General features: G+C 51.0%; 1 protein-coding gene across 2 annotated transcripts; it reads left to right on the top strand.

The window, feature by feature from the left end:
* The first annotated feature begins 7,778 nt into the window (after positions 1–7,778).
* On the top strand, positions 7,779–12,016 carry PCDH8 (protocadherin 8). 2 transcript variants are annotated; one of them, XM_009085261.4, is made up of 3 exons: positions 7,779–10,196; positions 10,342–10,549; positions 11,017–12,016. In XM_009085261.4, exons 1-3 carry the CDS (start codon positions 7,779–7,781, stop codon positions 11,388–11,390), a joined length of 3,000 nt encoding a protein of 999 aa, XP_009083509.1. In that variant the 3' UTR covers positions 11,391–12,016. The 2 variants fall into 2 exon arrangements, with proteins under 2 accessions (XP_009083509.1, XP_009083508.1); XM_009085260.4 differs by having other exon boundaries at positions 10,339–10,549.
* The last annotated feature ends 4,995 nt before the right edge of the window (positions 12,017–17,011 follow it).

Raw genomic sequence — 17,011 nt, 5'->3', positions numbered from 1 at the left:
GGGATCATGCATGGAATATGTGATGGTGTCTGTATTTCCAGATGCAAAAACCACAGACACGGGGTAGCAATGTGTGCCTCTTTTTAAAGTGAGTTAAATAAGTGAAGGTACCAAACAGATAAACTCGAAAAGGCAAACAGGTAACTCCCCACAAACTCTAAAAGGGCTATATCTTCATAGAATGTGTCTGCAGAAGTAAACTAAGCAGTGCCAGGGTATGGAGCATTTCATTCAGTGTTGTAGATGTAGCCATAGAGACTGCAGTGGTTTCCAAATTGCTTCCTTTCCTGCTGTGATGCACATTCACAGGTGCAGGAGGGATGGGTGACATTTGGGGACTGACTGGCTAACTCCTAAAGATGGGCAAACATGCCCTTCAGGGCTGTGGTACACATGCATTCTTCAGCCACGGAAACAGCCCTAGTCCTCTCCACTCTGTCACCAGCTCCAGTCCCAGGTTATATCACCCCGGGCCAACATTCTGCCTCCTCAGCCAGACCCCTTCAGTGAAGTGTATACGGAGAGCGAGCAAATGCCACGCATGAAAGACTAACAGTGAGTACAGGAGCATTTCATAGGTCTGGAGGTGCTGCAGAGGTCAAAGAATGGCAGATATGGTCCAAAAAAAAGTCTGTCAGTGGCCTCGACAAGCACTCTGATCTAATCCTGAGCAACACCCCAAACTCTTGAAATGCAGCAGAATGCAGTAGCAGAAAACCTTAAAGCAAAAAAGCTAGATGAAATGCTCAAGAGCACCCAAATGATTTAAGAATCAGATTTGCCAAGCTTCTGAAAAGTTTACTTCTCTTCAGATCAGTAGGAATATCTAAAGTCTTTCCATCTCTCTTGTAATGGGATGTGTTTGCTCTCCATCCTCCTCTGTACAGCTTTGTGCTGTTTTCCTGCCCTGCTCTGCCTGGAGCTGGCTGCATGTCTGGCAGCAACACCCTGGCAGACATTTGAGATAAAATCCATCACCCAACACATTAAGGACGGGGGCAGAGAGAGGCATTTAACACTGAGCCCTCCTGCACTTTGGAAAGGGAGATGATCCCAAAACCAGGATGAAGGAAAGCAGCCTGATGGAATTCACCACCACTCCCCCCACATCCTTCAGCTGTGGGGTGCTTCTCACTATGCCAAAATAAAACCTGGTGCTGGGCAGAGTCCCAGCCCTGGAAGCAGCCGGCTGAGCGAGGATGCTCGCAGAGTGTGCTCCTGCCCTGGCAGGCAGCCAAGTGCGGCAGCCGCCTGTGTCTGAGCTCTTGCCCTGCTCTCACAGCCTCTTCAGCAGAAGTGACACGAGGCACACTCTTGCTCACAGCCTGCTGCCGCTTAGGAGCTTGGGAGAAGAAGAGACTTAGTCCTTCACAGCTGGGGGCTCTGACTTTGCAAGCTGAGGCGCGATTAAGATGGAGGACAAGGGGGGAAGCAGGGGGGAGAAGGAGAGGCGAGATGGAGGAAGGGAGTCATGGCACATGTCTGAGTCCCTGATTCCCTGTCACGTTCTTCCCCCGTGCTGCCTCTCACTGTAATCCTCCAGGAAACAACCGGGAACAGACCAGGGCTAGAACCTGCAGGCCCCCTCAGCCTTGGAATCAGAAGCTGTGGCACTGTGCCCAAGCCTATTAACCCCACTGCGATATTGGGCTAATTAGCTCCAGCATGGCATCAGGCTAATGCAACTTCTCCGTTTCCAGGACCTCAATGAGGATTGCTTCCCAATGTCCCCTCCTATGCCACAGATGTCTCAGTGGAGGGGGTGAGAAATCACATGTGGAGGGTGATACTGAAAACATTTAGACAGCAGAGAAATGGGAAGGCTCTTTTTATGGGCATAGTAAAAATATATTGGCTTGTATGTAACTATCCTTGTACTTGTATAAGGATATGATCTTACTGGGAAGGGCCTCCGAAACTGTAGGAAGGTGGCAGAGCCCGAATAGGGACTGGGCCATACTTGTTTAGTGTGGCACTGGGTGGGTGACACTGGCTGGGCAGGGGCAGCAGAAGGACATGCAGAAAGGGACTTTGCACACCAAATAGCCAGGGAGCTGTTTCTCAGAGAAATCAGCGGAGCTCATCACAACCACCACACATGAGTATTCACAGAGGACTGTACATCTTTCTGGGAGCTAAGAGGTGTATTTCTTCCACCCATTCATCATTTGTAAGAGTCTAAAATTCCAAACAGTCCTTCAAGGAGGAGAGTGTGAATGAGACCCAGGAGGAAACAAGGAGCTGCTGGAGGAAAGCCAAATATATCAGTGCGGACACCTTCAAAGTGCTATGAAAGACATCCCAGCCAGGCATGTAGCAGCAGCCATGGAGCAGGAACACCAATTCACAACACCCAGGGAGAGAAGCCATGCAACTCCCCTCTTTAACATTCCAGTGATCTGATCAGACCTCAAGCTATGGAGAAGGTAAGCACTTCTTCTAAAGGTCCAGACTGGGGACAGAGTGAATAACTACTCTGCTACCTGCTTTCCCTAAAACCAAAGGCACCAAGGCAAAATAGCCAGAAGGGACGTGCATAATAAAGGTAGTTACTTCTAAGGGCATCTCTGATCTCCTAACAGTCCTCCTAGTGGGCAAAGAGCAGGACTTGGGCTGTCACCCAGCGTCTGTAGACTTGAGGGTTGAAACTAAGAGAGCCTCAAGCCCTCAATCAAGCCAAAATATGTCCAACTTCCACAACATTCAATAACAATTGAATGCCTAAATATCCCAGACCTTGGTGGAGCTGGGACTTCCTCCAGATGAGAGAGTTGAGAACTGAATGTGAGAACCTGCCTCCTGGTTTAACAGCTTAAAAGCCTCATTTATCTCTTCTGGGCAGAAAACGCAGAGGGTAAAGAGAGCTGGAAAAGGGGTGGGCAGTGGGAGGATGGGTGGAAGAGCGGAAAATGAAAGGGACACCAAGGAGTAAGGTTGTGTGGGAACATAAGCTGGGCTAGGAGGCAAAGCCTCATATTCAAATATCATGCCAGCAATACAGACCAGGAAACACCCCCAAAAAACCTGCAGTAGACCCTGGCTGAGAGCAACATGGGGAGACCTTTAGGAATGCACTGTCCCAAGGATACCTCCAGGCAGCTCGCACGAGGCCCACGCTGTGTGGGGAATGCAGAAAACTGGTCTTTTGTTTCATGCCCCTTTGTTTTAACCTCTTGTATCAAAGACCCCAGCTGCTACTCCGGGAGAGGCTAGAAATTAATCCAATTAAAAAATAAATTCCCTGTGGAATCAAAACAGCTTGCCGGGTAGGGGGTACGGGCATGCAATTTCTTTCTTCTGCAAAACAAACTCCTTCTTCTAACCCACATTTCACAGAGGGGAGATGCAGGCAGGGCAGCATTTGAAGCAAATAAACAAATGATCAGAATGATTTACAACCCTGGTACCAACCCACAGCTCACGGGAAGGTTTGCAGCATGTCTTCTATAGCCGGCATGGCCAGAGACAGAAGCACAATGCTGCATGCTACCCTTCAACACAAACAGCCAGAGAGCAACAAAACCCTTCGCCGCTTCGTTCCACTCCTTTGTTTTCCAGGGGTTTTGGTCAGCACGGGCTTGTAGAGCTTGACAGGTTAACCCACACTTCCTTAGTTTCAGCAGAAATGATTAAACAGGGGGGATTGTTTAGACCCTGAAGCAGAAGGAATTCCTTTGTTTTTGTAGATCACTCCAAGGCAGCCAAGCTGTGGGGATGCCCAAGAAGAAAGTGGCAGGGCCTGAGCATGGAGATGAGTTTCCAGGGAGGGAGGGCCATGCCACGACTCTGCAGGCTAAGAGACAAGGGGTAGGGGGACATGTTGTACCTCAACTTCATGTCTGGAGAAGGGTCAAACAGATCCTCTGGTATGTGGGTGAGCAGGACCAGCTGGAGACCACGCCCAGGTAGCCTGGCTATTCCTGAGAGACAGTCATACCCCCCTAGAGGTTGTGCTACAAGGGGTCCCACCCCACTACCCCCAGGGCATGCACTCACTATACAGCCTGTGTTGAGAGGGCCAGAGAGGGGCACTTTCAATATCCGAGGCTTGATACCTTAAGATCTCCTGGGAACAGGGACGCACACATATTGTGCAACAGGGAAGCACACTGCCCCGTGCTTGCATGAAGCTGCACACTCTCCCTCAAGGTACATGTGGTCCTGAGATACTAGATGGGAGCTCAATGGGAGCCTTGCCTTCTGTCACACCTCTAAAACATAAGACCTTCAAGCTTATCTCCATGAGCAGAGATCCCTGGGCAGGACCCCAGGCACCTGTTGCAAGGAGGGAAGCCTTACCCTGTTGCACTGGGAACACTTGACACCTTCAGACATATGTGAACCTACGGTGCTGTAAGTGATGGGAAAATGCAGTTAAGTGTCATAGATCAGCAGGAGGAGTGAAGAACAGCATGAGGTACTGGGGTTTTGTCACCCCTTGTAAGGCAATAACTGCCAGGGGAGGGAGAAAAGCACCCACAAAGTTTATTTCCAAGATCTGAATTGGGGGATGAAAGAAGTAAATTTAAAGCTGAAAAAGAGAAACCTGGAGTGATTTGCTGGCAATCACTTATTTGAGTGATATCGGCAACAGGCTGCTGGTCTGGGAGTGCTCCCCCTCCTTGGGAGCAACACATTACCCAAGATCCCAGGTTCACAGAGGTGTGTGGGGAAGCCTTGCTTTTTCCTTTGCCTGGCACCCATCTCTCGGAGCAGCTTTGATTTCTGTGTCTAAAGAGGTACAGAAAGGAGCTTGGGCAGCAGAGATCAGACCTCTGGACACCGCAAAACACCTCCTTCTTTGCACGCTCTGAGTCTCCGCAACAACACTAAGTGCAAGAGAGCTGGTAAATTATTAAAACAACCTTGCAACAGCTCCAAAGAAACCACCAGTGCCTCGGATTCAAAGGAAAGGCTGTGGTGTGAGAATCCCCATTAGTAACAATACGCACAGTTTGCGAGAACATATGTCCCCACATGGAGCAATCAACCAATCTGGGCTGTTTAACCACAATATTTCAAAGAAGTGCTTTTAATGCAGCTGATCCGTATGTTTATTTTGAGCTGTAAAACAGGATTCTTCACTAGTCTTTCAGAACATTTCTGTGGTGGGCTCTACTGGGGAGAAGGCAGAGAGACTGATACATTGGGGTTTCTTTAAAATCAAAGTCATGACAGTTGGAAAAGAATAACCTAAGCAGGCAGAAAGTGCATTTGAACTCTAAAACAAAAAACATGCACATACACAAAAAAGAAAAAAATAAGGCATGAGGAGCAAGACCCCACTGTGTCCCTCTTAAAAATGGCTTTGGATAGAAAGTATGTGAGAGTGGGACTGGGTAGATGGGAAAGGAAATGATTTCCAAGCCCCCCCCCTCTGATTCAGATATTTGAGCACACATTGAAAATACAGCCCTTTTCACCCTTTTCTCCTGCAAAGTGCGTGGGAGGTGAACACAGGTCCTGGTTTATCGATTGATTGGCTTTCTTGTAAAGAATAAGAGCTCCTCGTGGAATAGCCATGCCTTTGCGGGGAGGGGGAGGTGGGGGGAAAGGTCTGGTCTCCTTCCCTGCTCGATCTAATCCTAATTAAAAATAAATTACATGCTGTATGGAACTTGAAATGGCAAAGATAATCCTGTTAAACACGAGGGGCCGCCCCGCTGCCCACTGCCCGCTCCCCAGTTCCCAGGAAGCCCGGTCCCAGTCTCTACACCTCGGACCTCTGCCCGCTGCGGACCCCGGCCCGGCTCAGGGCGGCCCGGCCCGAAAGCTCCCCGCCCCGCCGGGCGGCCGCCTGCGGAGCTCCCGCGGGCGGGAGAAAAGAGCCCCGCGGAGGTTTGTTCGTATGGAAACCGCGCGTTCGGGGAGCTTTTGTTGCCGCGGAGCGTGCCCCCCTCCCCGCGCCCCCGCAGCCAGGGCCGAGGCGCGATTTAAATCCCATTTCCATAAGCCGGCGCTGCGGGCAGCCCGCCACCCCCCGCTCGCGTGCCGCCCCGCGCATTGCCCCGCGCACCCCCGCACGCAGCCCGGGATGGAGCCCCGGGATGCGACAGCGCTCCGCGCGCCGAACCGAGCGCTTTTATCCCAGGTTTTCAAAGGAAACCGGCGCAAGGTTGGACCGCACCGCATCGCATTCTGTTTGTCACCCTCTTGCTTTAAAATGCGTCTCTTGGGTTCCCGAGGAGAGGAGAGGAGAGGAGAGGAGAGGAGAGGAGAGGAGAGGAGAGGAGAGGAGAGGAGAGGAGAGGAGAGGAGAGGAGAGGAGAGGAGAGGAGAGGAGAGGAGAGGAGAGGAGAGGAGAGGAGAGGAGAGGAGAGGAGAAGCAGTTGCCGCTCAGGACCCCTATCTTCCTCCCCATCAGGTCTTCTCCCCGCGGGCCAAGGCCGGCAGCCGCCCTCCCCACGGCTGCTGAGGCACTGCGGGGCTGGGAGGCTGCAGCGCGCTCCGCGCAGGGCCTCGGTGCCTTGAGGGGCAGATGGTTTCGTTCCCCCCGGTTCGTGCCAGGTTTCAGCCTCATGCTGTTATTTTGTTCTTCTGGAACGAGACTGGTGTTGCTTCCCAGAGAGGCCCTATTAGGACAAAAAGAAAATCCTGTGAATAGGCGTAACAGGGCACCAGGAGGGATAGGTCTTAAATGTATTTTAATATGAGCAGGGCATTGTGTGTAATTCAGCGCTCATCATCGTTTAGTCAAAGAGTTATGGCAGTGATTGGGAATGAATAGAGGGACATAATGGATACATGTGGCGTTTGCTCATTATATTCAACTTAGTCCAACTCCTCTGTGGAAACTGTTCAACTTTCTCTCCCTTTAGCCTGTCATAGTGAAATAATACAGACATTGGTTCCTCGAATGGGATAGCCTGCCATGCTATTATATTTCTACAGCTAACGAGGGCTTCATAAGCCTTTGATACTGCCTGATCTTTGAAACCTTTCCAAATCTCCTCAAGCTTATGCTAAATCCTATTTGGAACTTTTTTTTTTCTTTTTTTCCTCCTCGCCTGCTAGTGCCCCAGGCTTAAGAAACCCGGGCGGTGACATGCATACTAAAGCATGCGGGGACACCTCCTGAAAGGCGACTTACGGCGCTGATCACAGGCTCTCACGCGAGTGACACACCACTCCGGGCGCAGCTGAATGCCGCCCCCGCCGCTCCCCCGCACCCCGCTAATGCGCGCCCGCCCGGCGCCCCCGCCCGCGCGGCACGCCGCGACACAGCGCGACATGCCACGACACGGCGCGACACGCTACGGCACGGCATGCCACGGCACGCCACGCCAAGCCACCTGTCCCGACTTGTCGGCAGGATTAACAAACCCCGCCGCGCACTGCATTCCGTGCTCCCCGCGCCAGCTCCGCTGCCGCGCCTCCGGAGAGAGAGAAGAGAGGGGAGCGGGAGGAAAGAAGGGAGAAAAATATAAATAAATAAATGGGGGAAAAGAAATAACGACAGTGCGGGGGAAGGGAAAGAGGGAAAAAAAAAAAAAAGAAAAGAACCCCCCCAGACCCCGCAGAGTTAAAGAAAACAAAGGCGAGCACCCCGCGACCCCGCGGCCGGCCGGGCCCGGGGAGCGCCGGGGGCCGCCCGCCGCCCGCGCTGCGCCGCCTCCCATTGGCTCCGCCACCCGCTCATTTGCATAGCGCCGTCTATGAAAGGCGGCGCGGCGGCTCGGGGGGCGCAGACGGCGTAAGAGCCATCCTGTTGTGTCCCGCTCGAGCCTGCGCTCGTTCCGTCCGCACCGCGCCGTCGGGCTGAGCCCCGCGCCGCTGCCATGAGCCCCCTGCGGCTGCTGGCCGCCGCCTGCCTGCTGGCCCTGTCCCGCTGCAAGACGGTGAGGTATCGCACCGACGAGGAGGGCGCGCCGGGCACGGTGATCGGTACTCTGGCCGATGAGATGCCGGTGAAGGCGCCGGGGGAGATGAGCTTTCGCCTGATGCGGCAGTTTAGCAACAGTTCGCTGGTGCGGGTGCGGGAGGAGGACGGGCAGCTGAGCATCGGTGAAGCGGGGCTGGACCGGGAGCGGCTGTGCGGCCAAGCCCCGCAGTGTGTCCTGGCCTTCGACGTGGTGAGCTGCTGGCGGGAGCGCTACCGCCTGGTGCACGTGGAGCTGGAGGTGCGTGACATCAATGACAATGCACCGCGCTTCCCCCATGCCCAGATGGCGCTAGAGGTGTCAGAGAGTGCTGCACCCGGCACTCGCCTCCCGCTGGAGGTGGCTGTGGACGAGGACGTGGGCTCCAACTCCATCCAGAGTTTCCAGGTCTCCCTCAACAGCCACTTCGGTGTGGAGGCACAGACACGGGCGGATGGGGCACGCTGTGCCGACCTGGTGCTGCTCCAGGAACTGGACCGTGAGCGCCAGCCCTCCTACACCCTGGAGCTGGTGGCCAAGGACGGTGGCAGCCCAGCACGCTCAGGCACAGCCACAGTGCATGTCCGCGTTCTTGATGCCAATGACAACAGTCCCACCTTTGCCCAGAGCTCAGTCACGGTGGAGTTGCCTGAGGATGCACCACCTGGCTCCCTGCTGCTCGATCTGGATGCTGCTGACCCTGATGAGGGCCCCAATGGTGAGGTAATCTATGCCTTCAGCAGCCAGGTGCCCCCTGAGGCACGGCGGCTCTTCCGCCTTGACCCGCGCTCGGGCCACCTCACGCTGGAGGCTGCCGTGGACTACGAGCGCACCCGCACCTATGAGCTGGACGTGCGTGCCCAGGACCGTGGGGCCAGCCCCCGTGCTGCCACCTGCACCGTCGTCGTGCGCCTCACCGACGTCAACGACAACGCTCCACGCATCAGCATCAGCGCCCTCCGTGGCGCTGCCAGTGCTGCTGGAGTGGCCTACGTCAGCGAGGCGGCAGCCACTGAGAGCTTCGTGGCCCTCGTCAGCGCCACGGACCGCGACTCGGGCGCCAACGGGCAGGTGCGCTGCAGCCTCCGTGGCCACGACCACTTTGCCCTGCAGCGAGCTTACGAGGACAGCTACATGATCGTCACCACGGCAGCGCTGGACCGCGAGCGCATCCCTGAGTACAACCTCACCGTGGTGGCTGAGGACCTGGGCTCACCACCCTTCAAGACGGTCCGCCAGTACACGGTGAGGGTGAGCGATGAGAATGACAACGCGCCGCTCTTCGCCAAGCCCCTCTACGAGGTGGCCGTGCCAGAGAACAACCCCCCGGGCGCCTATATCACCACAGTAGTGGCTCGTGACCCTGATCTTGGCCACAATGGTAAGGTCACCTACCGGCTCCTGGAGACACAGGTCATGGGGGCCCCCATCTCCACCTATGTCTCAGTGGACCCCGCCACTGGGGCCATCTATGCCCTCAGGACATTCAACTATGAGATCCTCAAGCAGCTGGACCTGAGGATCCAGGCCACTGATGGTGGCTCCCCGCAGCTCTCCAGCAGCACTGTTGTCAAAGTGAGAATGGTGGACCAGAATGACAACCCTCCTGTCATCATCCACCCAGTGCTCACCAATGGGACTGTGGAAATCGGTGTGTCCAGCAAGACCTCCCGTGACTCCCTGGTGGCCCAAATCAAAGCTAGAGATGCAGATGATGGGGCCAATGCTGAGCTCACCTTTGCCTTCCTGGAAGAGTCCCAGCAAGACCTCTTTACCATCAACCCAAGTACTGGGGACATTGTGCTGAGAGGTGACCTCTCTGAAGAGCTGGGACAGCTATTCAAGGTCATCCTCACTGTGACAGACAATGGCAGACCTCCCCTGGCCACAACTGCCACAGTCAACTTCCTGGTGACTGCCACTGCTCCGTCCAGTATCCAAGACATAGCCAAGCCCAGCTCCTGGGAAGGAAAGGCTTTGCAGTGGGACATCCCTCTGATCGTCATCATTGTCCTGGCAGGCAGCTGCACCCTCCTCCTGGTGGCTATAATCACCATCGCCACCACCTGCAACAGGCGCAAGAAGGGGAACAACATCAAAAACAACACTGCCTTGAAGGACCAAATAGACATCTCCCACTTGGAGAAGGGCCATCAGGAGGAGGGCAGCCAGAGGGGGAACATGTTTGAGGTCCGAACCTTTCCCAGCAAAACCTCTTTCACCAGCCCCGACCCCTCTCCAGCAGCTGAAGAGATCTCCACCACTGAGAGTGGCAGTGGCAGTGACAGCACTTGCCTCTACGAGGGACAGAAAAAGCTGAGAGGACAGAGTGGGGAGGTAAGGTCCCACCACAGGGAAGTGGGGTGAAGGGTTGGGAATGTCTTGGAGGATGTGAATTAGCTGCAGAGGTGTAGTTAATGTTGGTTTACTCTTCGCCACTTCCCTCCCTAATGTCTCCTTTGATTTTCCTCCCCACCAGCAGGGTTTTGCTGCCACTCCAAGCTACAACAAGGATCCTGCTCCCCCTGTGGCCATTTGGAAGGGACACTCCTTTAACACCATCTCTGGCCGGGAGGCAGAGAAGTTCAGTGGCAAAGACAGCGGCAAAGGTGACAGTGATTTTAATGACAGCGACTCAGATATCAGCGGAGATGCCCTGAAGAAAGATCTCATCACACACATGCAGAATGGTAAGTGCTCTGCCCCTGCTCCCCACTGGACCTCAGAGAGAAAGATGGGTGGATGGGGAGGTGGATGAAGGGACCCATCCGTAGGGCACAGTGATCAGGCCGGGCAGCTGGGAAGGGAAGCCCGACACTGCATGGCTCAAACTGCCCATCTCCTTGTAGCAGGCTGTTAGGTGTTGGTTCCTCTCTGTACTGAGAGCCCAGCACAAATTAGCATTTGCCAGAAGTGCTGTAGGATTGGATTTTTTTCCAAAAAAAGGCTCCCTTAAAGCTAGAATTACGAGGAGTGTCCCTAACAAAACAATATTACCTAACCAAGCATGGGTTTTTGTTGCGCCATAAAGCATCGCCTCCCCACTCCTACCGTCAGTGCAGTGAATCATCCTGTGACTGGTGACTCTAAGGATTGTGAACAGTGTGGATTTATTCCTGCAGTAATGACAGGTTTCTCCTCCCATGTCTCCCTCTAGGTCTTTGGGCGTGCACAGCTGAATGCAAGATCCTGGGGCACTCTGACCGCTGCTGGAGCCCCTCCTGTGGCCGAGCCAACCCTCACCCCTCTCCATATCCTTCAGCACCCCTCTCCACCTTCTGCAAGAGCACCTCCTTGCCCAGGGATCCCCTTCGCAGGGACAACTTTTATCAAGCCCAGCTGCCCAAAACAGTGGGGCTTCAGAGCGTCTATGAGAAGGTGCTGCACAGGGACTTTGACCGGACGATCACGCTCCTCTCCCCGCCGCGCCCTGCACGGCTCCCCGACCTTCAGGAGATTGGAGTGCCCCTGTTCCCAGCCCCCTCGACTAGATATCTGGGCCCCCAGACTGAGACAACTGAGAAGGCGTAGCCCAGAGTGCTCCCCCCATCAAGTGCACCCCTCCCTGCGCACACAACTAGGTCACTCCCGAGAGCCTTTAAGTTATTGACCAGATCCAGTGTCGTATGTGTAAATATGCAAGATGTGCCTTAAAAATGAAGTCGTTTGGGAAAGATTTCCAATCAGATCAGTACTGTTTGATATTTGCAAACAAAAAAAATTGTTTGTAGTTAATGTAATTTTTATGAAATGTGCAGTATTTAAATTTCTTTTCATGTTTTCTACATTGGGGTTTTTTCTTTTACTTTTGGTTTACCCATGGCCTGCCATTTTTTGTAGTGTTTTTAACCTGTACATTGTGTAATGTAATGTTTGTACATAATGAAAATTCGTTATATTTTTATATAATAAATACTTAAAAATGGGAATTCTTGCCAAAGGAGCTGTCTGAAAGACACAGTAATAACAATTAATAATATCCTGAATATGTAGAATCTTGTAAGGGAAATTCCTCTTTCATGGTGTAATAATAACCTAAGCAATCCAGTGTACTGAGAAGTTTGCCTTGCCAAATGTGACTTGTATTTCTTGAGTCTGTGGTCAACTTAAGTGTTATTTAATTGCCTTTGGTTCCTGTAATCTGTATCACTGATAAACACTAATAAAGGTTTTGTGATGTTCAGAGGCTTCTGTTCATGGATTTCATGCTTCAGAGCACAGAGGTCTTCACAGGTCAACAAAAGTATTTTGTGCTGGGAAATGCAGTGGGAAGGAGCTACTTTTAGTCTTGCCCATCGTTGGTCTCTGGCAATACCTCTGCAGGTTTAGCTCTAAAGCTTTTAATGCTGGGTGGGAGGGAGGCTGGGGTGACAGAGCCAGCCTTTGCTTGTCACTGCCTGGTCGGAGCTCTTCCAGCTTGATCCTTCGCGGGTGGGGACTGGTGTAATTTTAGGGAAGCAAGTGAAGCTCTGTTCATCAGTGGAAATGTTCGTGCTGTGCCGATGTCTTTGCATCAGCAGCCACCCAAGCACTTTGCTTTCTGCTGTGGCTGAGACATTGAGTCAGGCTCTGTGGGTCTGTGCTCAAATGTTTACCTCTTGTTAAAGCAGCCTTACTAAAGGATGGTAGCTTGTGTTGTGTACATATATTTATACATCAAGGGAAAGGTGCATAAAACAGGAATCAAACATGTTGATTATATTGGCATTTTCTATGGTACGTGTTTCCCTTCTCACTGAAATTACTGTCCTGGAAAAAAAAAATCATGCAGAGCTTTGAGATTCCTTCTATGGGGGTTTCAAGCTAAAAGCAGATCTCAAATCCTTCTGCTGAAATTTGGTATAGAACAGCATTTAATGAAACAAAATGAAGCATGAAGTTTTCCTCCTGTGCTCAAAAAAAATGCTTACACCAGAAGTAACACTTGTACTGGGGTTTTAATATTTGATTGGAGTTTTCCAAAAGGGAGAACTGCTCCTTATGTGGACTATATAATTTCACTTTTTGTACAAATCAATAATCCAAAAATCTGTACAAGGCAAAGCTTTGGGGTTTTATAATGAGTTCTTTAACTATTTATCTAATTGGAATGGTATATATCTGTAAAATATGGCTCACCAAAGAAATATAAAACTTTCTTAGATATAAACAAGGCTCCATTTGGCTTTGTGTCTCAAAATGTAAGCCAAAAACATTATCCCATCAGTATGTCCCTTCCTCCCCCAACTTCCAGCCTTCTCAAGCCCCTGTAGCAAGAGTGGCAGAACCCAATCAAGTTTTTGTGCACATGGGGTCTGAGTTTTAACTGGGGCTTCATAAATGCCACGGTGTAAAGATTTGTGGAGGACAAAGAGTTTCAGAGATTGTACTTGAAGGGAATTTATATCAGGCTGATGCAAGACTCAGTTGGGAAGCTACATTTGTGATACATCTCCCATGGTGAGGAAAAGAGGTGAGCATTTCTGGTGATTCCTCTAAAGTCTGGTAGTAAAAATCATGATGCATCTATTGAACTTAGAGGGTCATCTTGGTTAAATTTAGAGCTGAAGTTGTGGCTGAAGGATGGGTGCTGAGAAAGAAAGCTGGTAGTCTCCCTTCTGGCTAATCACCAGTGATGCAGAGCAGCAATGCCTGCATGGGAAGCAATTAGTCATAACTGAACTCAGGGAGGGAAAGGCTCTCTATGAAAAAAAGCAGAGCTGTCTGATAAGCTGGTTCTTCCTCATCTAGTTCAAAAGCCTGGGTTACATACCCCAACACCTTCACAGCAGGTTCCTAGACTCCCCTGGCAGGGCCAACAGAAGGTGGTCACAGATGAAGAACAGTTCATAGCACTGGGGTTTGGCATCAAAATTGTGCTGTTTCTTGCAACAGAGCTTGTGCCCTTCTGTAAGTGGATTGATGCTCCTCACTGCCTGATCAGGAGTTTGGGCCAACCCAGTGCAAGACAACCATGAAATGGTAGGAAACTAGTCACTTGTTCCTGTTCCCACAACAGCTTTCAGCAGCAAGCAGCTACAGTCTCATTGGGGTTTGGGGTCTCTCGGTTCTGGCATCCCACATGCTGTAAAATATGGGATTTTAGTATTAAATACCACTTGGTTTATAAATCTGAGCCCATCATTTCACAAGGACTCTCTGGTAAATGGAAAGATACAGACTTCTTCTGAGAGCTTCTCATCTTGGCCTGGCCAAGGCAACAGTGACTGTTCAGGTGCATCACTGAAGCTCCTGATCTCCCCCTTTCTTGTAAGGGCAAGGGGCAGCAGTCTAGACTCCTGTAACTTTTACATGCCTAAAATTAAATGAGGGAAGTCTCCAAGATCCATCAGATAAGAGCACACACCACCCAAAGCGCAGCTGAGTGCAGGGGGAGCCCAAGGCATAGCTCCTGGGCTAAGTCCCTGGGATCAAACATTTGCTCCATTGATTCTATTTCACTGTGTATGTCCTAGTTTTTTTCCTTTTAGTTTTTTACTATCCAGAGATTTTTGCTAGTATATTTCAGAAATTAATGCAGCAGTCCTATCAGTTAAATTCCATTTATTTGCCAAGCATGGTGTGACATCAACCCTATGTCGCTTTTTTCATCGGATTTTTCACCCCTGTTCTCATAAGGAGAAATGGGGAGGGGGTCTGGCTGCTGACCAAGGTCTTCCCACCACATGCACCAAGATCCCTGGGATGACATGTCTGGTGCTTCAGCCAAAAAATTAGTCAAATTCCCACTGACCTGGTCTTCTGCCCTGTGCCACTTGAATGCCTTCAAGGATGCTTTATGTACAGAGATGTGTGATGGAGTCAGACACCACTGAGGTGCCTGGTTCTGGCTCTTGCAGTGCATGCTGTAGGAGCAGGACTCCTAAAACAGGGTGGTAGCACCCATGCTTTTGTAAGTGGACTTAGCTGTGACCTCTGGGGTGGGTGGGGGCTCAATCCTGTGTCTTCCACACATGCAAGACATGTGATGAAAATGTCAGAAAATGCTGCCTTGGCCCAGACTCTGAAGGCAGAGAGACACCAGGTGGGGTTTAGCTGAAGATTCAGACAGATGTGACATTCATGTAGGGTCTACATGAATGACAGGCATCTGCACTCCTGTGGCAGACAAGGAGAGCTGCTCAGGGGGGTCTAGGGGGACTGACATCTCACAGTAGGCACCTGCATTCTCTTTTCACTGTTGCTCTCTAGTCTCCCATAACTGTGTTGACTATCTCACCACTGTACAAAACAGCAGACCAGGCACCTGTCCTAAACACAGGACCAGACCTTGTGGATATAGAAATTCAGGTGAGTGCACTGTCACCTAAAGGGATGGTCCGTCCTCTCCAGCTCCAGCTTCCTTTTCTCCCAACTCCTTTGACATCACTACCCAGGAAAGTCATCTGCTTATGGACAGATGTATCAAAGTAACAAAATCAGGTAGATTGCTGCACATTTAGCTTATCCAGATGTCAAGCAAATCTTAGGAAGGGAGCAGAGAGAGAAGAGGGCCCCAGGGCCTGGAAAGAAGATAGGATTGTGGTTTTGAGCAGCAGCCAACAGAGTAGATCAGCCTATATGTAACACAAAACCTCTGGAGATTTCTAATCGATTTCAAGGTTGATCAAGGAGAAAACATTGCCTTTTGGATAATTTGAAGGCTTAGCATTGCTAGTAGTAATACCCACTGACTCTTCAGCTGTCACCTAAGCTCAAATTTAGCTTGAAGAATGTGGACTAGTAACTGAAGAGAAGTGTTACTTCCCACCATCTACACCAAGGTCTTCAAGCATTCCTTATTTAAATGGATGGTTAGGAGAAGCTCCCTGGAGTTGGTTTCCCCCTGAGCAGTGATATAGATCCCTCCTGAGCTGTACACACAAAGCTGATTTCATACTCATGCCCATGATGCCCATGGAAAAGAAAGCAGATGGCCACCAATTTGAGAAATGCAATTACCTAGCCTGGGTGTGAGAAGCCAGTAGGTTCATTCAGTTGATAATTAATAATTATTTTTGAGTGGGAATTAGAATCCTCAAGGTCACAGGCATGAGCACTCAGCCTGCAGCAGGCAAACCCCACTTGCCTGTCAGCTCCTGCTGCAGTGAATAGCTGGCTACTGTGCCTAGAGAGTACTTTTTGAGTAAGGAGGACCCACCAGCCCCACATCTGAAGTAAGGAAGCAATCCTGTGTGGTGCTAGTCAAATACTGCTAAAGAATGTAGAGGTATTTGTTGCAACTTCATCTTTCAGCTCTGAAAACTGTTCCAAGTTGTGCACCTTTGCCTTAACTGACATCCAATGAACGTGCTGGAGGTCAGAAGTGGAGGCTGCCTCCTATCCATTCTCCCAAGTGGATGGCCCGGTGCTGGGTGACAGGAATTACATTTTACATTACACCCTGCAGATGTCTGCTAGGCAGCCCCATCTTTGCAGCCCAGCTCCCAGGACCTTTTATCCCCCTGACTGCTGGCTGGAGCCCTCTGCCAGGGTGATAAATCCTGACCCTGTCCAGGCTGGCCGCTCTGTGCTTGGTCACTGTACCACAGCCATGTGCTCCATCCCCTCAGGATGGGGCAACTCACTGAAGAACAACCAGCCCAGAGGTCCCTGCAGACCTTCTTTTCCACAGGTTCATGCCCTGTGTAGAAATGCTCCTTTGTGGTTGAAGTAACATAGCTTAGGGATAACTTAAATTTGGTCCTGCAGGAAGAGGGGAGTTTTGTGGGATATCAGCAGAGGTCATGATGATAGAGAGCTCAGAGGAACAGAGGGACAAAAAGAAGAAGAAAGGGCAACAACTTCCTCCCTTCACCTGGAAAACTCTTCTCCCATTCACAGTGAGAAGACAAAAAAAAAGCAGGGAGTTTGGGAAGACAGGAGAGAGGGACCTACATGATGGGGGACTAAGCTGTCTAGAGGCTGCAAACACACAAAGGTTTGAGAGGATGATCCCCAGTTAAATAAGCAATTTCATTATGTACTGAAGATCCTCAGCTTAATTCATCCTCTTTTCCCATGCAAAACATGTCCACTGGACTTGGAAGAAATTCAAGAACCTCGACTTTCCAAAAGTCCTACAGGAAACACTAAGAGCTGGTTCAGTGGACAACTAGCTAGAGAATAGCATGAAGAGGCACCTGTGCAAATCAAAATCTTAACATTGCTTT

This window comes from Serinus canaria, chromosome 1, assembly GCF_022539315.1.
Source record: "Serinus canaria isolate serCan28SL12 chromosome 1, serCan2020, whole genome shotgun sequence".
NCBI lineage: Eukaryota > Metazoa > Chordata > Aves > Passeriformes > Fringillidae > Serinus > Serinus canaria.
This window is presented reverse-complemented; position numbering and strand designations above follow the sequence as displayed.